Below are 25,085 nucleotides of genomic sequence, written 5' to 3'. Positions count from 1 at the left end.
CAACTCCCTCAAGGAAGCTCTCCATTCTAGCTGACCAGGCGTCAGTCCTGCTTCTCTAACCACGAGGCTTAAATGTGTAGTAAACATAATGAAGAGTGTTCCAGTACTTATGGCAGGTCCCAGGGTTTTTAAGAGGACAGAATCTTTCCTATTACACGAATCTTTCCAGAGGAAATCTCCTCTGGAACACTGGCTATCTCCCGTGTCCTGTGTATTTCCATGGATGGAGCCATCAGACCCCAGGTTTGGGCTCGCCACTCAACTTCTTTTTTTCATAAACCACTTAACCATGAGGCCAAGATTAAGTGAGGCAGAGTCATTTGGAATTCAACACGCGATGCCTTTCAGGGTGAAGGGACGCTGTTTACGGTCACGAACAGAAAATTGGCCTTTGACGAGCAAGGGACAAAGGGCAGGAAAGGGCTCCCCCACTAGGCACACAGGACAACCAGCTCTCAGGAGGGGTCTGGCAGGGGCACAGGTTGCTGTTGCAACCCCTTCACCAACCCTAGGCCTGGAGAAGCATGAGCTATTTATCGGAAACACGCCTGGGTCTGCCAGCCTCGGGGCTCTGTCCTGTTGGATGCCAGCGACCCGGGGAAGGCCATATTTCCCATCCAGCCCCTCCTCTGACTCTCATTCCAGGCCATAGCAGCCTCTGAAATGACTGATCTCCCTGCTTCCAGCTTCTCCTTCTCTCCACCCAACAGGGACACAGTCACCCTGTGGCAGTAAACTTGACTTCTGCTTAAATCTCTTTGGTGGCTCTCCTGTTCCAGAGGATCAAGTCCAAGGCTGAGGCCCTTTGGGACCAGGCCTCAGCCTTCCTTGCTGACTCAATCTTTGGTTTCTCCCCTGTGTACCCTAGGCTAAATCTTTTCTTTCCTCCCTTTCCTCTCATCCCTCCTTCTTTCTCCTCCTCCTTCTATTATTTGCTCCTACGCTTTGAAGACGTACCTCCTGCAGCTTACCATGTCCTTTCTCACCCTTTTGGCCTGTAAACTGCAACCAATCTGTGGGTAGCAACGACACTGCTATGTGCCTTCCAGCGCAGCCGCCACGACCCCTAGGCATTCAGCTGGATTGTTTCCCAGCCCCCTGGAAGCCAAGTGGAGCTGATAACTGTTTTTTGGCCAATGGAGTGTGGGTGGGAATGATGCCCACACTCCCAGGCCTGGCCTCCAAACCCTTCTGCATGCCCTGCCCTGCTTCCTCTCCTTCCCTCTGCGGTCCAGATGTAGGGAGCCAGGGACACCTCTGCGGCCATTGGAGGGAAGGAACCTTGGTCCCTGAAGATGGTGGAAGTGAACTTCCCCTCCTGCTAACATGGAGCCCACAATGACCTGTGGGGCAGAAATAGCCTTCACTGTAAGTAGCGACTGAGACCTGAGCTGGGGTTCTTAGTACAATAATTAGCCTGCCCTGACTGATATGGCCCCTCAGGAATCATCCTCTTCTAAACCCTAGTCTTCCTCCTCTGTACTTCTCCAGTACCTCGTTCACACCTTCAACTCGTTGCTGTACCCTCTTTATTTGTGCCCCTGTCTCCTTAACTAGGCTGTAAGTCCCCTTAGGACACAGACTGGGTTATTTGTCGTGGTATTCTGAGTGCCCAGTTGGTACTTAATATGTGTTGAGTGAATGGACAAGTGTCTCTCTCAAACAAGCAGGGCAGTCTGATGTGTGGGACTCCAGGTGGTCTCCTCCAAACGGTCTCTTATTCTAAGGCCAGCGATCCCAGTTTCTGTGCATTTTCCACTGCTTCTCTCCATGCCATGTGCCCCAGTGATAGAAATTCAGTATGTAGCTAATCTCCCTCATTACCAGATGATGATTTTCCACATCAGCAAGAAATGACAGAGGCAGGAGCTGTCACTTTCTCTCCTCCACTAACAGCCTTCTGACAGATAATGTATCTTGATATGACATGTGGTTTTTATCTCCCATGTTTATGTGGAAGGTGGGGGTGGGAGTCAAGGGCAACTGGACCGTGGGTCATTCTGTTTGGAGCTGAGCACTGGTTGTCATAGGAAATGGATCAAAGATAAATTTAAGATGATTCATCTCCCCTTCGATCCCTCTGCTGAGCTACTCTCAGCCCTACGCATTGGCCTGTCTGCAAAGCACCACATTAAAGTCAAATCAGCACTTTGTTGGTGTCTACCTGGGTGAGGCTGAGTGGGCAGAGCCATTGTCAAGGGGTTTGTGGCTTCGAGGAGCTGACAGGACTTCTCCAAAGATACCACATATAAACCCTTCTGTGCGGTGTCCCTGGCCGGAGAAGGCCTCTGGGTTCCCATAGTATTGAGGTTCCTGGAGTGTCAGAGGCTCAGAGGTGGTGGCCTGCAGCACTGCACAACCCTGCGTCATCAGAGGCGGATTATGGCCCACTCCTCCTTGCGGTGTACCGTCCAGGGCAGGAGAGTGGGTGGTCAGGGAGCTATAAGACCCCGTTCTGGAGCACTCTGGGTGACCCACACCCTCCTCGAATCAAGTTCCAAAGGAAGCTCTGACAGGTCATGTAATTGATATGCCCCCTCATAAACCATCCCATAAACCATTCCAAATGGAGGTGCTTGCTCTCAGTTAACTTTCTTTTTTTCCCTTGAGCAAGATAATGCCATAACTTGCTTTCATGTTTCCAACATAGTTCTTATAATCATAAAGTTTTTTCTCTCTCCCCTTTTTAAAGAAAATCAAATTCATGCTCCTTTATGTTAACATTTAAGATCAGTTCTTCCCGCCTCTCTTTTCCTCCTTTCCTCCAACCTGCTTTGCATATTAGACTGGGGGTGACAAATGTAACAAAGGAGATGGAGAGGCCACTCTGGCTGGGGGAGCAAAGGGACCTTCTTTTAGCTCCCCTCTGGTTGGAGGAGGAAGACAGCACATCGCTGAGGAGTGTGGTACTGAGTCAGAACTGGATTCAAGGCCTATGTAACTACCTGAGATTACGTATGACATTCGAGCTGTATGACGTGAATAAGTCAACTTCTTTGAGCTTCAGTTTCCCCAACTACAAAATCGGGATATTAGTGACCACATGAGATGATCTTAGGGATGATGAAGTGAGATCATCTATGTCTCGCCCCCTTACATGCAAGGAACAGACACGTTCCCTCTCCTGGCCCCGCCCTGTCCTGCCTCTGCCTTCCAGCCCTGGAAAGCCTTTGTTACCCACGCCTGGACAGACCAGTCAGACCCGTTTATGCTGACCTAATGCTGCTTGTGGGCAGGCCATGAATCTCCTGTCAAAATGCTCTGTGGCTTTCGCCTGCCCATTCCTCCAGGAGTGTACAGCTGTCATTCAATGGGAAGCCTGTCCTGGCCTCCTACAGCTTGACATTAGCAAGCTTTACCCATAGCCGGTTTTGCTTTAAGCAGTGTATGGCGGCTCACTGAGACTGGGTTGTATGCCTGCTTCTCCCTGCACACTCAGCACGGCCCCTCAGGTAGCTCTTCCATGGCTCCGCAGGCTGGGCAATGCATCTGCAAACTTCTGGGGCCAGACAGCAGATGTGACACCCAAGGCCATCGTGGCACCAGGATCCCTGTTACAACCTGATTCTACAAGTGAGGTACTGAACACCTGAGACCCACCCAGGGGTATTGGTTACTCCCAGAGTCCCAGGGGATAGCAACTCCTAGTAATCACCATCATCCGCAGGGCACAGCACCCTCTCATTTCTCATGAGCTCCCAACACTTTCCCACAGCACTGCAGTTTTCCTACCCTTGCTGCTGTCCCTGCTGTTCGCCTGTTTTCAAATGGCATTTTCCAGAGTGGAGAATGATTGAGAGCTATTGGGGAGCAGAGGTGTACATGAAAGCACGTTGGGAGGAAGTCATTAAGGAGGCCACAAGGAAGTTACTTCTGAACAACAGAAGTCCAGCGATGGTCCGGACTTCCCCGTTGTGTAGCTCTGGGCCAGGAGGAAAGCGCTGTGCCAGAACTCATTCCTACACATGCCTCACAATCTCCTGTGGTCATGTGACTTACATGTGTGATAATGTTCCCAAACCCTGGGCTGTGTCAGCAGCAGAGACACAGTGTGAGTTAGAGGCAGCCGGCTGCGGCCCTCACCTCGTAGCCCAGCGCACATGTAAAGAAGGGGACATGCCCAAAGAGCACGGGAACAGAGAGACAGCTGCGAGGGCCTCCGCCCGAGGCCTCAAAAGGCTTCTTTGAGAAGCTCCACAGTGTGGTGGAGAGTCCTGTGTGGGGAAGGAGAGCACCTGCGTTTAATCCTAACTTCTCTAATAATTAGTCCTGGTGAGTTGTTCCCCATCTTGGACACCAGTTTCCTCGCCTGACATCTGTGGCAATTTCCCAGCACTAACGTTTTAGGGCTCTGATTAGGACCAGCTGAAAGTTAAAGGGAGGAACAGAAATGATATCTGGGGTCTGCACAGAGGCATCTGCTCTCACCGAGTGGCATGGGGTCAGGGTGGCCCTCCAACACACGGTAACTTAAGAGTGCAAAGTAAGCGAGGAAAGGAGTCCAGGAGAAAACCATCGTTAGTGCTTCTTCTCATGCCATCTGAGCCAGATTGCTTGGTGGGGTTCTGTGATAGAAATCGAGGCATGTGGCAACCCATGGCCATGAGCTAAGTCCAACGTAAAAACCAACTGTACTGATGAAAATGTAAAGAAAAGGCTCCGATAATCATGCACACTTGTATATAACGTAATTCAGTGACACTCAGATTACTGTTCGCAAGCCCCAGGGGGCCCTTTCAAGGGTAACCTGCAGCTCTCGTAAGCTGTCAAATTTCCAGATTTCAAATACACACTATCCTGGGCTCTGCAGGGCAGGCAGCAGGCGGTGCGATCTTGTTGATGATAATTGCCCAAGTGGCTCCCGAGTCCATGTCTGAATATCACTGGTGTAAATATTTAATTCTGGTTGTCGGCGTGGAAATTCAGTGTTTGGGTTCCATTGTCTGTCTATCTTTTATGCCCTCATCTCCATACTTGTCTGTCTTAGGCTGCAAGCCTTAAAGGGCTGGGATTACATTCACATTGTCTTGATGACACGAGAAAGAGAGATTACTATACGGATAGACATTTAGTAAATGCACTTTTTGGGTCTTCAGGAGGAGACAGAAAGAAGAAATTCCCATCTTTATCTCTGTGGTGTCTCCCTTTAATGCTTGGCCTTCTATCAGACTCAACATTCAGCCAGAAAATGGACCCTGTGCCTTAAAACAGCACAGTTCTACTGATGACAATGACCCGTGTGCAGCAGGGATCATTTTGTAATTGGCACCTTCAAAAGGGATGCTCACTGCCGCTCGAAGGGAGGGCAAAGTTCTCACTGTTACCCTAGGCTTTGCCAGAGAGGAGAGGCCAAGGCCCAATTGGCTGACCACTCTGGAAGTGACACAAAGGGGAGCAAGGTACAAGCGCACCCCTTCCTTGTGTCTCTTTTGTCTTTTGGGCCCTGAAATGGCCCAATCATGTTCTCCTTTTCCCCATGACTGTCTGTAACCAATTGCAGAGAGAGATATAGCGAAGGGTTGGGCTCTAGACACCGAGGCGTTAGTGCCCCAGGTAGGCTGGGTTATGTGTCTTCCCCTCGCCCCTTTTGGGAAACCCTCAGGCAGGTAGGCCGTGCCAACAACAGGAGGTCTGCAGAACAATGTTTGATGTCATCCTGGGAAGTCTCCAGACTCAAGACACTCATGAAAGAAGACCCTGTTTGCCCTCCAGCTTTGGCTGCCACCATTGCACCAGGCAGCTCTTGTGAGGGCAGCAGAGACCCCGCCTTGTGGAGCGGAATGAGATCCCTGTGCTTACCTGACTGGCCTTCTCAGCAGCACTGTCCCTTTTCTCCTACCTCTCTGCCACACCTTTCTAAGTCTCCTCTGCTGGTTCTGCCTCATCAACCCAGCCTCCAAACATGGGGAGCCCAGGTTCTTAACCTCATCTCATCCTGTCTACACTACTCCCTAAGTGATCTCATCCAGGCAAATGGGTTTAAATTCTTTCTATATGTTGTTGACTTCTCATTTTATAATTCTGTCCCAGAGCTGTCCCCTGGACTCAGGTGAATTCCTAATTGCCTACTCACCATCTGCACTAGGATGTCAAATAGGTATTTCCAACGTGAAGTCCAAGATGGCTTTTCTGATATTCCTGCCCTGACACCCATTCTTCTCACAGTCTTCCCTCTATCAATAAACGAGGATTCCACTCTTACCTGTTTAGGACAATCACCTTGCAATTGCCCTAACATCTCTAGTTCACATCCCATATCTGATACTTCAGTGAATGATGTCATTCTGGAGCCTGCATCACCCCATTGTTACCAGGACAGGGGAGTCTGACTGCATCACCCCATTGTTACCAGGACAGGGGAGTCTGACTGCATCACCCCATTGTTACCAGGACAGGGGAGTCTGACTGCATCACCCCATTGTTACCAGGACAGGGGAGTCTGACTGCATCACCCCATTGTTACCAGGACAGGGGAGTCTGACTGCATCACCCCATTGTTACCAGGACAGGGGAGTCTGACTGCATCACCCCATTGTTACCAGGACAGGGGAGTCTGACTGCATCACCCCATTGTTACCAGGACAGGGGAGTCTGACTGCATCACCCCATTGTTACCAGGACAGGGGAGTCTGACTGCATTACCCCATTGTTACCAGGACAGGGGAGTCTGATTGCATCACCTCATTGTTACCAGGACAGGGGAGTCTGACTGCATCACCTCATTGTTACCAGGACAGGGGAGTCTGACTGCATCACCTCATTGTTACCAGGACAGGGGAATCTGACTGCATCACCCCATTTTTACCAGGACAAGGTGCCTCCTCCAGGGTTCTCGGCTTCACCTTCCCCCACCTCCATTCATTCTGCATGCGGTGGCTGGGGGCCTCCTGTTAAACCTGAGTCAAATCATGTCATTTCTCAGCTCAAAACCCCCAGTGGCTTCTTCGCTCACTCCTAGTAAAATTCCAAGCCCTTACGTGACATTATGATGTACTTCCTGGCTACTTGGACCTCGCCGCCTACTTTTCTCCCCCTTGTTCACCTCTCTAGACATGAGCCTCCTCTCTGTCCCTCTAATGTGGCAGCCCTGCTCCTGCCTGAGGCCTTCCCACCGGCTGCTCCCTCTGCCCGGAATGCTCTTTTCACAAATATCTAGAAGGCTCCTTTCCTATTGCCTTCAAGTGTTTATTCAAATGCCATTTTCTTGGTGAGATGTTTCCCGGCCACCCTACCTAAATTATAGTCTCTCAACACTCTGTCCCCTTTGCTGTTTCATCATTCTCCATGGTACTTATCACTGTCTGACATACTATTTATTGTCTGTCTCCCCACTAGAAGATAAGTTGCGGGCAGGGATTTTTGACTATTTTGTTCATTGCCATATCCCTGGTGTGGAGCAGACCTTTCATTGGTGGATGGATAGGTGGAAGAATGGATGAACCAGAATATATTTTTGCACATAGTTTACCGGCCACATCTCTAATTACTTAGAGAAATACTTCCTAACTATGCCCTTTCTCTCTGTTGTCTCCCCTATCACTATTCTTTTGATTTCCTCAGTGGTTTTTGTAGCTTTTCCCAGGAAAAATGAATAACTGGGCTCCCGCAGGTATGCTCAGCTACCATGTAATGATGTTTCACTGAATTGCTCCTGCACTGGAGCCACCTCTTTCTCAGCAACGTCTTACACCAGTGGCACCTTGTGAGTGCTGACAGGACTCTGCCCAGGGTGAAAGCAGAAGTTGCCAGAGCTGCTGATGAAGAGTGATGATGCCTTTTTTCTTAAAAGACTGCTTAGTTTTTGAGCTGATAAGAACTGACATATACCTTGTATTGTAATCTTTTAGCAATTTCAAAAACTAAGACACTACTTTAATTGAAACATACGTATAATTTATAGCAACATTTCTCCCCTTGCGTTTGTTTCAAAGGGCATACTATGAAGTTCTGAAGACAAGACTATCATTTCTGAGACATGGGCTTGCCTTTCCTGAAAGTCTACTAGGTTGCCAATTCCCTAATAATTTAATTACATCAACTGCTTTTAATTGGACTACCCCAATAGACACAGTCCTTTGGACTCGTGTCCTGGCTCCATTACTGAGTCTCTCACCTTCATTTCGCTGCATGTGTCTATTGTACTCTATAACTTGCTTTTTATACATGTATTCCCTTTCCCCATCCCCCTAGAATTGTTCTGCCACCATTTCTACAATTGAAGGAGGCAGACCCCCATTCCCTTCTCCTCGGGAAGGCTGGCTGAGGACAAGAAGCAGACACCAACGACTCCTCCAGCCATCAGGAAAGTACACGGTGGGGGGAACAACAGTCTCCAGAGTCTGACTGCACCCATATTCGGGGTTTATGAAAATCTTGGCAGAGGATCTGTCCACTGGGCCAGAAATGTGGGTAGATGGGCCTAGTCCCAGTGATCTGCTCCAGCAGCAAAGAATTCTCCACACTGGGAACTCTTTGGAATATATTTACTTAATGGGCAGGACAGGGAAGCAGCACACTTCTTGGGAGCTCTTGCTTTAGGCAGAGAACAGAATAACTACGTGTGTCTGTAAACAGCAACTGACCACTAAGCAGGTAATGGGTGCCACACATTTTCAATAATGTGCTAAGAAACCTGCTCATCAGCATTGATCAGGAGCTTGGGGCTCCCTCCTGACTTAGGATGGAGAGAAGGGCCAAGGTGCCAGTTCCTGTGTTTCAGAGGTAAGCTTCTCTGCGGCTCACAGGCCACCTTATTTATTTACCATACCACTCAGTGCCGCAGGCTAATTAACTACTCCACAGCTCCATCAACACTGTAATAGAATCTGCCAAGCGTTTTTTCCAGAAAGACCCTCAATGGCATCATTGTTCACTGTTATAATCCATTGAAGGCCTTGTCTTCCAACTTGCAAAATGACTCAGTAGAGCGCGAAGGCCTCCTAGGTTATTAAATTATGTTGTTACCAGTCCCTGTTGCTCGTGTGTTTTAATTTTGTATTTGTACCTTGAGCAGAGTTATCAGAAAGGGAACAGTTGATAGATGTGCTGTATGCTGGCTGTCTCCTTCCCTTCCTCCCCCACCTGTTCCTGCTCTAGATTCCCAGTTCAAACCCAGATACTGATGAGTAGAAACACACAGAAATCGGTTCGGGAGTTTGAACACGGGGACATCGCTAATGCCTGCTCACAAGGCCGACGAACGAGCCTCCCTGTATTTCCATGTATGTGCTAGTGTATGTATGTACCCAGACGCCTACATACCGACGGGAAGACTGTAATTTTCTCTGAGTCAGCTCTCCTGGCAGTGCAGTCTTCTTGGCCTCCTCAAGGGGAGAAGCATTTGCTCAATAATAACATCCTGCTTTCCCTCGGTCAGTTTCCCTGAGCCTCAGTGGGTCTTGTCATTTCCCTTTCAGCTCAAGGAATGTTTTTGGCTTTCCGCTCTTACCTGCCTGACTCCAAACAGCAACTGTCTTGGGTGGCTATTTAACTTGTTTGGTTCCTGACTACCCCAGATGCTCAATATTTAGGAACACATTTCTAAGTGAGGCTGCTTGAGGACAGAAACGCACCTATTCAAACACGTGCAACGAAAGGGAAAGATGGCACATAGAAAGAGGAGCGGAGAGTATGGTAGAGTCACAGAGCTCAAGGGCACATGAAAGCGGAAGAGTAGTTAGAGCTAACCCAGTGGTTCTCAAGTCTACCCTGCATCACAGTCGCCTGTGCGCTTGTTCAAACCGATTGCTGGGCTCCACCCCAGAGTTTCTGAGTCAGTAGACCTGAAGTGCAGCCTAAGAAGGTGCTTTTCTGGCAAGTTCCCAGGTGAAGCTGGTGCTGCTGGTCCAGGGACCACACCTTGAGAACCACTGGGCTCATGTGATGAGAGCCTGGATTCCCACGATTCATCATCTTCCCTGCGCGTACAAGTCACTATCGTCTACCACTCTCATTTCTATCGCAGCCACAGTCCATCCAACAATCTGCTCCGTGCGACCCCAGAGGAAGGGATTTGGCTCAATTTCTATAATCTAATTGCATTCTATCAAATGCCTCTGGGCTTCCTCAATCTTCCCATTTAGTACTTCCCCAGATCTTTGACTTTAACTTCTTTAAGAGAAACCCTTGGCTCCTTTTCCTATAAGAAAGCGCAATGGTGCTTGGAAGTCTATAGCAAAGGGGTGAGAATCCTGCTTTCCAGGTAGCTGCTTGGTGGAAATCGTTCCTTTTGAAGAAGCCTGGAACAGGAAGCCAGCTCCTCTGTCCCAAGAGATGGAGCCCGGAGCAGACTGTCTGATACAGAGTCCGCCTTAGCAAAATCTCAAGTGTCTTTAAGATCAAAGATTCTAGAGGGAATATGAGGCTTTATAGACCAACAGCAATTATTTTACATCTGTGACTCATTTTATGAGTAGCAAATGATTGCAACCTATGAAACAAAGGTTGCTCCACGAAGACAAACTGTAAAGCAAGGTTGGTGGTAAAAGGTTTCTGCTGTCCTCCCCACTGTCCCCTCCGTCCCTCAGGACCCAGCCCAAGACAGGGGATGCTGCTCACTGTTTCGGGGTTTCTCCTCATCCATGCCTTCGTCCTCGTTCTCGGGGTCGATGTCTTCTGCCTGAGTGATCCAGTCCAGATAGCCTTTTAGGTCCTCTTCCAGCTGCTGCTTCTCTCGCAGCTTTTGGAAATCTCCCCGAGCCTTGGCCTTCTCCCTCTCTTTGGAAAACTCTCTGGTGAGAGAGAGTGGAGTGGGTCGGGTAGGGGAACGCATGGAAGGAGGGAGCGGGCCAGCATGAAGGAGCAATGGAGATAAGAGGAAACAAAAGTATTAATTGTTCTGTACTAGGAAGCCCACTCATAGACCCCTATTGCCACAGGCAGCTTTCTCTAGTCATCTCAGGTTTTGTCTTAGTCTCATATAAATGGAAGGAATCACTGAAAGGGAAGGGATAAAATCCATTTCCCTTTTTCCTGGATCATCATCACAGGCTTTGCCTTTGATAACAACTGTTCTCCAATGACCTAGAAACTCCTCCCAAACAGCAACCCAAATCCACCCCCAACAGTATGGAACATGCATTTTCATTTCCCTCAGTATTGGGCAGAAGCTGAAAAAAATCGCAAGAGCCTCTGGGTGAAAAAAGGTGTTAAGAGCAGTGGTGTGCTGAAGCCTGCTCACCCACAGAATCTCCTGAGAGTCACCCGTGTACGTCTCTTCCCAACTCTGGCTTCAGTGATGTCTCCTTGGTGGCTTGAAATTGACCATGGTAGGAATATTTAAACCATGGAAATAGGCAAATGTTATAAACCTGGGCTTTTTCCCCAAAGAGCCAATTGTTAAATATTTATAAATATATAAAATTATATTAATTATATATAATAAAAATATATAAAATATATAAAATTATATTGATATATAAAATTATATATAAAATATATTAAATATTTATAAATACATACCACTGATTTAAGACCCACAGGATTCAATCTCCACCATCCCTATTTTCATGATTAAGATTCGTTCTGCCACTCTTAGCTGCCTGGAGGGATTTCTAATCTAGACAAAGTTCTTTCCCACATGGGGACAAATGAGGATTCCAAACACAAGAAAATGTCCTGGGGACTGCCCTTTAGGTTAAAAAAGAAATCTAATCAGAATGGGGAAATGTATAAAATCAAGATGATATAAAAGTTAAATGATGCATTCAGCTTAAGGTAATAATAAATAGAAATTGGAATCGAACTGGGGTTTGCTGGATGTGGGGCCTATTGAAAAATTTCTGAAAGAATGGCTACTTCTTTTCTGTTTTCTATGATTCCGTCCTTATTTTCTCTCTGACTTCGATTTCACTTTCCAAGCAAGGAGAGGGCTGGCAGCAGAAGGAGACAATCATGAAGGCTAGTTCTCATCTCTCAAAGCGAGTCTGTGCCTTTTCTTCCCAAACAGTATATAGGAGCATTTCTGTATTTGATATTCAGTCGATGGGAAATGGGGCCCTTTGTGGTGTGTTTGTGTGTGTGTGTGTGTGTGTTGCACTGGGCATCCCGGTTAATTCTTAGAGACAGGATTTCTCCTTCTTTCAGCAGTAAAGATGTAGTTCAGGGCAGGAGTCTGCAGAAACCACCTTGAAAGACTCTAGACTCCCCTCAGGGATAGAGGTGGCTCTCCTGCCACATTCAGTGTGTGGTATTTGCATTTCGCCAGTGCTGCATGGGAGAGCACAGGTTTTAGCAAGCACCATTTTTATGATGAAATGGGGTTGGGCCTGGGAGGGGTCTAGGGAACTTTTGAATGGGGAGACCTGGGGGCTCTCAAGCTAACAAATTCTCTTCAACTGCTGCCTTAATGATGCTCTGGTTTGAATGGAATTTCCTTCTTAAATCTGATTGAATCCAATTCTAATTGGATTGAACTTGCTCTTTCTCAGGCTTCCTGCCAACTGGCGGGTACTTTCATTTCCTTCCGAGGATGTGTAATGGCTGGGAAAAGGGACCAGATTGCCAGTTTGCAGTAAAGATGGAAGCCTTGCTCTGCTTTGCCCCTCCCTCCTTTTGCTGTTGGGGATGAGCACGGAGAGATGCCAGCCCAGCTGCCCCCAAACCTCTACACCTGGTCACATCTCCCCAGGGCTGGCGGTGGGCTCTCTGGACACAGTCACTTCATACTGTGGTTCACTCCCAAACTGGCTTTCAAGGGCCCCTCTCTTGACTCTTTCTGCCCACTCACATTTGCATTCTCCATTACTTTTCTGTGGAGTGGGTTTGGGTTGTAAGGTGACTGAGTAGTTGAAGGTTCACTTTAGCTCTTTTGAAATATTTTGCAGAGGGTTCAAATTCTAGTTACGAAACAGCTAACCATCCTTCTTCTGGAGTTGGGAGAATAGGATTAGGATAAAACTGGAGTACGGACAACTGAACCAGTCCTGCTTCAGCATCTGCCCCATGGAATGAAGGCTCACCATCCATACCCTAAGACCTCTGGGGCTCCCAAATGAACATCCACTGGGAGAAAATAAAACTGAGGTGTGTTGGGAATGTGAGGGGGGTAGAGAAGTTGGGGGTTAGATCTGAAGCCCTGCAGCTCCCTTTGGCTCCCAGAGAGCACGGGGCACAATCAGACAGTGACCGGGTGGAAGGTGAGCCAGGTTTCCGTTTCCGGACCCTACGCAGTAAGGGACTTGCTGGGCAGCAGGGCCTGGCTCTCTTCATCTCCTCGCCTGGATGCCAGCCATGTGTCTGCTCTGGGGACTGAGCTAACGAAGACATGAAGCCCCAGCCTGACGGGCTGTGCTGGGCCGAGGGACCGGAGCCGGCCAGACAATCACATCTCCTGCCAGCAATGACCAACATGGAAAACGAGGGGTGGAGTGGAGAGCCAGGGGGCCAGGACTCAGTAACGTAAAGCATACACAGGAGGTGCATGGGGAATATCCACTGGGTACAGATGGCTGGGGCTCTAGGTGCTACGCTAATCAATACTGTCGGTCCTCATTATGCAGATTCCATGTTGGCCTACTCGCTAAAATGTATCTGTAACACCCACATCAATAACTTGTGTGCCTATGAAGTGATTGCAGACAGTTGCAGAACGGCAAAAAACAACAACACTTGAGTCACATTCCCAGCTGAGGTCAGACAAGGTGATGCTTCTTGTTTCAGCTCTCAGGCTATAAACAAATGTCCTTTTTATGGTCTATTTAGTGCCACATTTTTTGCATTTTTGTGTTTTTTGTTGGTGATTTTTTCTGTATAAATCGCCCCCAAGCATAGCGTTGAGGTGCCATCTCGTGTTCCTAAGGACAAGAAGGCTGATGTACCTGACGGAGAAAGCACGTGTGTTGGATACGCTGCGTGTGTTCAGCCGCGAGCTGCAGCGCTATTGGCCATGGGGTCGATGTTAACAAAGCAACAACATATATTAAGCAAAGTGTATTGAGACAGAAACACACACAATACGTGGGTGTGTACTGATCACTTGACGAAAATGATCAGAGGCTCGCCAGAACCTAACCTTGTGTTTCTCGTAAGAGCAGTGGGTCAGCATTCATTAATTCAGTGTTTGAGGTGACTTCACAGGATAATGAGAACCGACTGTATATGTTGCTGGCTCCTCTGCTTCCACCCACTAAACACGGAAATCCTGCTTTTCTCTTGCTTCCTTCTGGATCTGGATGTTGTGTGTCGTGGTCCAGTTATGCTTTAAAATGCCCAGCTACCAGGCCCTGTGCTTTTGGCGGCGAGAGAGAAGCCCATCTCCCAGTGGGAAAGGAACTGGACGCACTCCCCATCTGAGCGGTCCCGGGCCCCTTGTCCACTGAAGGCACGTGTCTAAGCCCTCTGTTTGCAATCCCTAAAAACGAAAAGTAATGGGTTCCAGAGTCCAGGGACTTTCACAGCTGATTACAGCTTCAAGTGCAGTTTTGAGAATCTCATTGTCACTGTTGTTTTAATTCTGATAGGCTGGAGACTGAGGTTCCTGGGGGGGGAAGCACATGTCACCTGATTCATGTCTGCACTGATAACACGCCTGTGGCTCATGCGGTTCAACAGACGACGGACATGGAAGCACTGTGAGCAAGTGCACAGTCTGGCTGTTCCTCACACTGACTCGGTCCGGCCTTGTGACCAGGACTGCACTGCGCTGGATATGTAGTGGTCCAGAGAAAGGTGCCTGAAGGACGCTCTCAGGACCAGCGTTTCTGGTTTCTACCTTTTACACGGAAGCTTTATAGAGTGTCAGCTTTCCTACCTTCATGAGCAGAGTGCTCCCAGCACAATTTAACCTTTTCCTGGTGACTCAAGGATATAATTTATTAGGATGAGTTACTGTGCTGGGCCATAAAATAATATTATCCTTAATTGATGGCTGTAGGTTTCATCCCCCCATCCCAGAATGCTCTAAGGCTGCAGTACTGTGGAAGTGGGCCTTTGTCCTCTGCCAGGGACTGTTCAGATTGGCAGGGATGCCAGCCCCAGTGCTAAGAGCTGCCCGCTGCGGCCTTCCAATGATGGCTTGGCAGCTTCCTCCCGGGACTCTTCCTGGTCCCACTGGCTTTTCTAGTAGACTGCCATGGACCACTGCTGCTGTTCCTCTCACCCTTCCTCACGGCAGCATCTGTCCCCCCACTTGTTGACTGTACTTTCAAAACATGGGGTTAAACAGTCAAATGGATTGGGGGCCAATACAACATGGAGGTTAGGAACAGAGGCTATGACTCACATTGCTTGAGTTTAATCCTGGATCCTCCATTTTCCATCAGTTAGCAGTGAGGTAGTTCCTCATCTAAACCTCACTCTTCTTTCTAACTTGGGATATGAATAGTTCCCAGTTCATAGGTTGTTGTGAGTATTAAATGAGCTAACCCACCTAAAGCTCCGAGCCTAACAGACTGCTGGTTAACGCTGTCATTGCGACAGTGGGTTCCATGGGCTCTGAGACTTACGGATGCTTCTGGAAGGCTGGCTTAATCAGGAGTCTGCCTGACGAGTAAGTGGCAGTTTTGCTGCATTCTTGTGCTGACTAATCAAGATGCTGATTCGGAACCAAACTGTTGCCACCACGTAGTCAGCCCACAGGAGCCCGAGTCCAGGCGCATTACTTTATGGACTCAGGGCAGCCCGTTCGGAACGGCCAGCCCTCTGACAGATCAGGAGAGGCCTCCTGACACCAGGAAGGCGGGGAGGGCTCGCCCACAGACACTTCTTTGTCTGGGCAGAGGGTGTGCCCAGAGGCCCAGGAAGTCTTGGGAGATGTTCCATCCACGATGGCAGCGCTGTGAGGAGCCAGCTGCCACTCTGGGAGTGGGTCAGGGTGCAGGCGCTTGGGAAAGGCTCCGGGAGGGCAGTGTGTGGACTCGAGGGCCCACAGGAACAGAGCTCCGAAAGCCTGCGTGAGTCTGCTCAGAGTCAGCCACGCTCTGAGCATTACGACATGCCAGGCTTTGGGCTGGTGGTTTTACACACCCTGTCTCACCGAGACCAGTCAGGCCAAGACGTGGTCTTCAAAAAGACTTTTCTTTCACATCAGCAGCTGCTGTCATTGGAATTCTCTGCTTTGATACCACCAGGAAGATAACTTTTCTGATGGGGTTAAGATGACAGTGGGCAGATACTCTGAGTGAGGAGGGGCCTTCAAAGCCTAATCCTCACGCTCTACATCAGATTCTGGGGAGGGGGGAGTTTCACGTATTTAGATTTGTTTCCAATTTCTGGGCATTGTTAGAAAATGTTCTAAAGTTCAGAGTTCTGGCTCGTGCTACAGCTCAAACTCAATCAACATGTATCCAAGGGGCAGTGACGGGAGGTTGGGGGCCTGGTTCTTATATTTACCACAGAAGTGATATTGTACAAGTCTCTTAACACCTCTGGGCTCACTTCCCTCATCTTTAAAAGGAAGTGTTGGAGTAGTTCTAACAGGTGATGATTATACAAATAATTCCAGTTATGATAGGTACCAGGCAAACACAATCACTGTAATGAGAGCACCATTGTTGAGCACTTACTGTATGCCAAGTATTTTACGTAAGTGATCTCATTCTATCATCACAACAACCTATGAGCTGGTATTATTGTCTTCATTTCACAGACGGGTAACTAAACTTTAAAAAGGTGAAGTAACCTAACACTGTGCTTCCAGCAAGTGCAGAGCGGGGATATCCCACTTTCTGTCTTGAGTGGGGGTGAGGAGGTTGATTTTTTTCAATACTTTCCATGCTGATTCACATATAAATACAGGGGCATTTTCTCATGTTGGAACACAGATATGAAAGCTCTTCCACCCTCCAGGCAGCTGCTAATCAGGGGCTTCCGTTGGAATCCAGCTCCAGAATTGCTGCTCATCATTCCTACCCCAAAGGAAGACACTAACTTCCCGTGTGGGTTACCTTGGCAAAAGGCATGATGTCATCCAAGTCTCTCGCAGCCCACCCACCATGGGAAAGGGTGAGGATGGAAGCAGTTTCCTTCCTTCACATGATACTGAAGACTGAAACCAGTGCTCCTGCGTTGCAGTAGGCTACAGCAGGAGTGGGGATTGTTATTCCCAGTTATTACTGGTAAAAATGAAGATCAATCTTGCTCCTTAGGCGAGACTCTCCCAGCATTAATGTCCCTAGGGACGTAGGAAAGGCTATCAAAGCAGCTGACCTGTCTTGAGCAGAGCGGAAATAGATTGGCAACCCCCCTCGTAGCAAAGGCAGCAGAGTGTGTCACCCAGGAGCAGGGTCACCAGGAACATTTAGGTGTTGGGCCTTGGCCTGGCTGGTGTGGGCTTCTGAAGAAGAAGGTGGGCTGAGGAAATGGCCAGTGAGTCCTATGGTGTAAAGGTGGCCATCTCCAGAGCTCCTCGATGCCCAGCACGTCTGCTGCTTTTTAACTTCATCTGAGCAAAGGCCAAAATTAGATAGGCTCTATACTTGCAGCCAAGTAGATAAATTGAAATGAAAGTATATTCTGCCTCCTTTATTCTCAAATAATCTAGGGCTTTAAATAGCTAAGTGCCCTTTCCACTCAGAAAAGAGGAGACCAAACACGGACTGCTCAGTCTATGAATTAGAACCAAAGAGACTTATATTTGTAGCCTGTATTTGTTTATTTGTTATAAATCAAACTCTTATTACCCTGGTTCAACACTGACTAAGGCTGTGTGAAATCTTTACCGTGAGCCCGCCACACCTGATTGGCTGGAGAGGTCAGGCAGGTACTCATCTGCAAGGCTGTGAACGTGTTGCAAACACACAGTCTATGCGTCTTCCCTCCAATTCCAGCTGCCAAAGCCTTCCCACTCCAGAGTCTCATCATGCTACTCCTCAGGTATGAGGAGAAGCACCCTGCCTACCTGAGCAGCTGCTTGATGGAGGGAGGGCTTGGATGGAGGAGACACCTGGCAGGAGACAGGTGGGCCTCTGTATCTCTTGGTGAAGTCTAAATCAATGGATTAATCCGTGTACATTTGACCCTCTGTCCAGCCAGGCCAAGGATATCCACTTTAAGGCTCCTAAGATGGCCCCTTATCCCAGGTTCATCAGAGCCAGAAAAAGAATAAAGCCAAGAATAGCAGAAAGAGTAAATAAAATAAATGGAAAAATCAAGACCTTTTTCCTTGGTCCTGCTTACCCGCTAAGGACACCGAGAACCAAGTTAAGTACAAAAAATGACCCTATGATGATTAGTGTAACAAAATAGATCCAGGGCCAGTCCCTTCCTACGGCATCATTGACCTGGAAGAACGGAATGATAGTTAGTGAGGCGCACACAGCAGCCAAGCATGGCCCAGCACCCATCACCGAATCCAGACACTGACCCGTGCAGTGCCGGGACCCTGATCCTCTAGGTGCAAGTCAGAGGCCAAACAGCCTGCCAGCCAATGGGTCAGAATTTGTGGTTGAATGGAGACCTTTCCCCCTGGTTTTCCTGGGCCCCTTAGGGTCATTTCCCTGAGGATCCTGGTGATGGCTAGAGTGGAACCTGGGACCTTGCTTGGCTGCATGTAAAGAGGACGTAGAAACGGTCAGCTTACCCGCTCAACACACCAAGAACCAGATTTAGAACGAAAAAGGATCCAAAGATGACCAGACTGACAAAATACACCCAGGGTAACTCATAGCCCATAGCGTCCTGCATCTGGAAAGATGAAGGAAAGTTAGGAAAGAGAGGAAGCAGAACTGAGTCAAAGTGAGGAGGCAGGTAGAAAGGGAAGTGGAGAGAATCTGGAGGAGACAAGTGGGGCTGAGCTTGGCCTTTGTCTGCATGGACCAGAATCCATTGCTACCCTGGCACCATCTGTATTCAGAATACTTCCCAGGACCTTGACCTGAACTGTCAAGGATCTTTGCAGTCTCTGCCTCGAGAGAGATCTTGTCTGGCTCTGTTTTTATTTTGTGATTATTTTCTGGATCGCAAAAATTTCCCCAGTGTTTTCCATTCACTTGTCTAAGAAGGTGGGTTGCCTCAAAAAGTAGTTTCTTTAGTAAGGGGTGGTTTGGGGCTTGTGTGGCATTAAATCTGCACCCTGAGTTTGGTGTTAGAAGTGCCTCCGCTCTTCTGTGAGAGCAGGAGATCCGGAGCCTTCAAGGCGGTAGGGGAAGGTGAGCCTCCTAAGGGGCTCGCCACCTGCACCTGAGCTGGCCCCAGCACTTAGAGGTGACTCTGCAGGGCTTCACAGGCACTCCAGGCCACAGGCAGAACAGCTGGCTCCGGTGACGTACTCAGAGAATGAACGGTTCCTGTGTCTGGAACCACAGCCTCAAGGGAAATGGTCCTTAACTGGAAAGTGTGACCTCTAACGAACGAGGTAATGAGACAGTCCACGAAACGCTATGAGCCCCTCAAGGAGCTGGAGCAGTGGGCATGGAGCTGGCTCCTGTGGGCACTGCAGGACCCCTGGGGGCCTCCTCCCAACTCCATGTTCAGTGACTTCATGAACTGAAGAGACTGAGATTGGCCACGGTGGACAGCAATGGGCAAGTGACACATATCAGTCCTCCTCTACCCCGGTCCCTGACAACTGATTGTTAAACATTTATCAGCACACCGCAGGTTAGTGGGTGGATGTGGAGATGATGGGAGGTCACAGAGCAGCATTTTTTTCAAAGGGGAAATTTATTCTTATTTGGTTTCTTAAATCTATTTCTTTTAATGCTTTCTGACTAGATGAAAGGGTTTAGCCTTAGCTTCCAAAAGTGAAGCCCAACTTTCTTTGTGAATGTAGCTTACAGGCATCCAAAACCCCAAGCACAAAGCTTCCTGAATGATTTACGTCAGTGGCTCCCAGAGTGGGCCAGCAGCAACAGTTTTGGCTGGAACTTGTTTTGAAATACACATATTTGGGCACCATCCTGAAATTCTGGGGGTGTGCCCAACAACCCGTTTCATCAAGCCCTCCAGGTGAGTCTGGTGCACGTGCAAGTTTGAGAACCCCTGATTTACATCATTCTCTCCATAGCTCCCAACTTCAAGTATAAGAACATGGTAAATATTGCGATTTACTATCTTATCTACCTCTGCTATGCTGCTCCTCAAAGTGGGGTCCGAAGACCCGCAGCCCCAGCGCCATTGGGGAGAGTTGTGAATAAGCAGACTCCTGGGCCTTCCCCTAAGAACCTACCGAGCCTCAGAACTCTGCATGTGAATCGCCCAGGCATTCTAAAGCAGCTGAAGTTCGCTGATTACTGCCAGGTGCCTCAAATGAGTTCCAGGTATGCTGCCGCAGTGCCCCTCCCCGACCCAGTCCTCGGGGCCCCTGGGGCTCTGGGAAGCCTCACTCACATTCCTAAGTATGCTGCCAAATGTGTCCTTTGTGTGCGTGAAGAAGGAGATTGACAAGTGACCTACCTGGTCTGACGTGTTTGAGGTGTTACATCCCAATACGCTCTTTGCACATCGATTACTATTTATCAGAGGTTACTATATTTTGGTCAGAGGAATCGACCAAACGTAGTCACAGTGCAGAGTACAAAACCTGTGTCAAGGGCTTGGGGATCACTGGTTAGAACTGAGTCAGGGAGGAAAAGAAGAATTTGCACCTATGTCCACTTAACCATGTCCTAACTGAATTTCACACGAGTTGATTGAGCATACCCTGCTCTGCTTTTTAGGCCGTGCTCATCGCTTTCTCACGGTTTAATTTACTCGTTTATTATGTGCCTGTCTTCCACTATAGAATGGGAGCTCCACGAGCGCGGGCAGTTTCCGTCTGTTTTGTTCACTGGTGTGTCCCAAGTGCTCAGAACAAGGTGGCACGTGGTAGGTGCTCTGTAAACACTGAATGAGTGAACAAACTGGATATGTGCCAGGCATGGTGCTGTAAGGGGGAGGCCCTTGCTCCTGGGGGGCGGGGGAAGCACATCAATGACAGGCAACCACAGTGCAAGCAGGGAAATGCAGCTGGAGAGGTAAACAGGTGGGGTTGCAGGAGCCCGAGGGTAAGAGTGGCCGGCCTGTGAGGCAGGAGAAGCAAGCTCTGGCCAGGCTGGGCAGAGAGGGCACCCCTGGTACCCTGGGGCCACGGAAGGCCCCGAGAGGGCGGGAGGAGGAGGGGAGCCTGGACACCAGGTGATCCGGATGGGGCTTTCCTAGGAACTCAGCAATTGTTAAAAATAGAGCCTACAGCTGTGAAGCCATCCTGGCTCTGGGATGGAGGACTTTCCCAGAGGCTGAGCACTAAAATATCCAGCACAATAGCAGCTGTGGGGAGAGGCAGGGCAGAGAGGTCCTTGTGTGTCAGAGCCGGCCGCCTCGGGGAGCCTGGGAGCTTCCTTGAACCAGAAGGTAATTATCTGAACCAAGGCTGTGAGGGAAACCAAACCTGCAGAAGGAAGGCCAGTAAACATCTTCACTACCAGGAGGAGAAAAATGAAACTGCATCAGTCCAGGAAGGGGCAGGCTTGGTGACATGAGCTTGGGGGTTGGGGGGAGCCTGGGCGCCGAAGTGAGCTCCGCGCCATAGGCCACGTGACACCAGGCTCTGCATGGCACATCTTATTGTGGGGAACTGGGACATCGTCCTTCCATTACGCTCGGTGGCGGTCTTGCCAGAGTCCACGTCTGTCCAACAAGTATTGACTGAGTGCCTATTGTGCATAAGATGCTGTGTGCTGTGCCATAGTGAGAGCCACGGGGTTGCAAACAGCCCTGAGATGGGAGGAGGCCCCGCGAGGAGGCTTCTGTGGAAACCGGATCGAAAGTCGCGTGATGCCTGAGTGTCCTGCTGCCTTCCCTCTCCCAGGGTAAATCCTGCCCACGAAGGTCGGAGGAGTTCCCTTCCTCTTCCCTAAGTTAGTGCTCCTTCACTCTTGGGAGCCAGGGGAGGTCAGGAAAAGCTGAAGGAAACGCTGGGCTCTCCCCAGAGGAAAGGCTCACCCAGACAGCAGTGCGCATCCAGTCCCGCGGGGTCCCAGACCCCCTGTGACCACCCAGCCAGCTTGTTCTGCGCTTCCCCGAGCGCCGTGCCAGGGGATGAAGGGCCGTGGCGGGGTCTGTTCTGAGCCAGCGCCCTGGCTCCGCCTGGATTGCAGACCTCTACCTTCCTGAAGGCGGCGGGGACAGGCAGTCCCAGGAGGCTGCGTGCTTGCCACAGTTCTCCCTGACGAAGCTCCTCTGGAGCGCGCAGATGGTGAGTGGGCGCGAGGGCTGGCTGGCTCCTTGGAATGAAATCTCTCCTGACTGCTTCCTCACATCCCCTCAATCTTGTGAACACTTAACCTCACAGAAATGCAGTCCTGCAGGCTACATATCTGTGACTGAGTCAACAAACTCACGAGCCTTGGAGAAGTCCTTGGGCCCTGTTTAGTGTGGGTACCCTTCCTCCGTGCCACACACAGGTAGTGACCTCCAGCCTCATGAAGAACGTCCAATGGATGGGCGTGACTACATGACCCCTAGCTACCCCATCGCCAGGGCCATGTCCAGGATACTCGTGGTCTCCACCTCTCCCTGCTTAGCCCACATTTCTGCTTTGGTTTCTTCCTTGGCTTGTGGGATCAGGACCTCTTACAGAGGGTCAAGATGAGGAATAGTAGGTGAGGGGCAGGAGATAGGAGGACAAATGAGAGATTAACAAGCTTCCAAGATAGTCCTAAGACCCCATAACTCCCAACAGAGGGTGATGCTTGGGTCTGCCGGGCTCTGGCCTGAGAGGAACGTGCCCGTCTTGTTTTCCCTTTTTTTCCCTCTTCTTTGTTCTAGGCCACCTACTTTTGGGGGCAGACTGGGGAGAGATCATACAATGCTGCCGGGCAGCTCTGCAGTAGGGCAATGCCTGGGGTGAGGAGACTGATGCCTGAAATCAGCTGGAACGGAGCTATTAAGGAGAGAAAGAATAAATACAGGCATATTTTCAAAAAATGATGGCTGACATCCTTATTTGGAGGTGAAAAAAGGTCTTCTCTGACTGAGACAGCTAGATGTTTCTTAATCTTGTGACAAAGGCAGCTTTGTGACTTCCCCAAGGAAGGCACAGGGAGAGGCATCTCGATGTCCACCATCTCGGCCTCGGGCTTCCAAGCCCCAGAACTAACAGGATGACTAAACTGTATATTTAATGGCCCCTCTTTGCTGTAACACACAGCTCACTATCAGCAGAACCTGTGCACAAAGGGAATACTGAATGAAAAATACAGAAGATCCTTCTGAAACCAGTATCTAATTCCTTGAGGGGAACCCCAACCTTAAACCAACATATATGTTTCTCTGAAAAGATAGGAGGAACACCTCCTGGCCCTATGCCCTCCAGGCCACTCTCAATCCTAGCTGATTTCCATAGGATTTCAAGCTGTGGCACTTTCTTCTGTAAGGTTTGGGGCACAAACACTGCATCTAAAAAGACTGAACTGTTTCGGTGACTGCCAAGAGAGGCGGCCACGTGCCACAAAGGAGGTGTAAATCCATAAAAGTCACAGCATTTTACATGAAGTGTCATTAGAGGACAGGGTTTGCTGCTGCCCAAATGCCAGTGACCTAGAACAATGACTCGATACGTCTGTCTGCTCATGACCTTCGTCACCTTGCTTGCTGGTACATGGGGTGTCCACCCATGGCTCACTGAGTGAGCAGCAAGGCAGATAACAGGTCTCACCTGACTCCTTTCTGCCCCTTCACCTGTTTACTGTTCTGCACAGAAAACCTGTGAGTGCTTTAGGGCCCAGCAAAAAGCCATGAGAAAGACACCAACGTGCTCCTAACACAGGGGAGGGCAAACCAACAAAAGTAACTCCTCCGTTGATGGTCCTTTCAAACAATCCCTCAACTTAAATGGGATCATGCACTGACATCCTGAGGGAGGTTAGGAGTCATGAAGAGTGGCCCCAGGTATGACAGGGGACAGCTGGTTCACAGCTAGGAAGACTTGCTGGTTTGTCCTGAGCAGCCACAGGCATGGGTGGAGTATGACATCTGTGACTGTATCCCCGCAGGTGGCCTTTCAGACATGTGGGTGAGAGCATTCTGGGTAGCCGAGCTGTTTCGTGGGTCTGCTAAGAGAAGCTGAAACACAGTTCTCTCCAGTCTCGCAAACTGTCATAAAGCATGCTTTCCCAGGTGGAGGAGCCTTCTCTCATGTTACCCATCCAGTGTCAGGCCAGCCAAGTCCCACCTCCTCTTGTTCTGTGCCATGAGATGCTCTCCTTGCCCTCACCGAGTCACTGCCCTGTCTTGCTAAGACACATTTCTTTGTGCGTCTCCTGTCTCTTCGATGAGATCCTAAACTCCTGAGAGCAAGCCTTCTTCTCTTCCCCACCTGCCCCACCCCAGTCTCCACTCAGTCCTGGGAGCAGAGTAAATGCTCAATAAATGTTTGTTAAATTGAATTATTGAATATGGACTCACCTAATACCAGTGAAATTAATAAAATAAAATCTAATCAGTACATAAACAATAGCTTTGAGAGATGCTATTTCTAATTCTTGATATGTTTATAAACCAAGAGTTTATTCTTTAGATAACAGATTTTCTATGTAAAGCTGGGTAAGAGGGTAACACTCTAACTGAGGCAGATTAAAAGTTAAGGACCATAGGGTCCTAAATGGGACCTACCACTTTCTCTACTCTGGTACCTCTTAGACCCCAGGAGGCTGCTTCTGGATTACTTGAGGATTTATTATCAGCTCTTCACTTAGAATGACTATTAGGTCATCAATAGAATTCAGCTCCACCATTTCTGTTTTCTTCATGCCTTCAGACACTCATTTTCTATATTCTGTAGTGAAAAGAGGTGGCTCTTTGAAGAAAAATAGAGCAGGGGAAAAAATAGGGTAAAACTGGAATTCAACCCACTTGGGTACAAAAGACCTTTGTCATAAACAAGGGATATTTCAGCAGTACTGAGGTACTGAGACCAGAGATGAGTGGCTGTTGTGTGCGTGTGTGTGTGTGTGTGTGTGTGTGTGTGTGTGTGAGAGAGAGAGAGAGAGAGAGAGAGAGAGAGAGAGATATCTTCTCAGCATGTCCAGACATGTAGTGGGCTGACAAGACAAAGTAGTGTTGACAACTGACTTACAAAAGGTAAAAACGTTACACTTTTGTTCCCAAAGTCTCTTGCTGAACCACAACTAATCCAGATACTACAGAAGACACTATTTGTGATTCTAAAA

The 25,085-nt window shown here is 49.0% G+C and overlaps 1 protein-coding gene across 21 annotated transcripts in view; it reads right to left on the bottom strand.

The window, feature by feature from the left end:
- Window positions 1-25,085, bottom strand: part of CACNA1C (calcium voltage-gated channel subunit alpha1 C) — a 722,361-nt gene that overhangs the window by 154,105 nt on the left and 543,171 nt on the right. For 11 of the 21 annotated variants that reach the window (XM_081059047.1, XM_081059052.1, XM_081059050.1 and 8 more), the window contains 2 exons: window positions 18,518-18,621; window positions 10,558-10,730 (listed from right to left, as the gene is read on the bottom strand). In XM_081059047.1, coding sequence (XP_080915173.1) covers window positions 10,558-10,730; window positions 18,518-18,621 — 277 coding nt within the window. Of the gene's footprint in view, window positions 1-10,557; window positions 10,731-18,114; window positions 18,219-18,517; window positions 18,622-25,085 lie in introns of all 21 variants that reach the window. The other 10 variants (XM_081059036.1, XM_081059054.1, XM_081059042.1 and 7 more) reach the window with 1 other exon arrangement.

This window comes from Rhinolophus hipposideros (genome assembly GCF_964194185.1).
Source record: "Rhinolophus hipposideros genome assembly, chromosome: 9".
Classification (NCBI taxonomy): domain Eukaryota; kingdom Metazoa; phylum Chordata; class Mammalia; order Chiroptera; family Rhinolophidae; genus Rhinolophus; species Rhinolophus hipposideros.
This window is presented reverse-complemented; position numbering and strand designations above follow the sequence as displayed.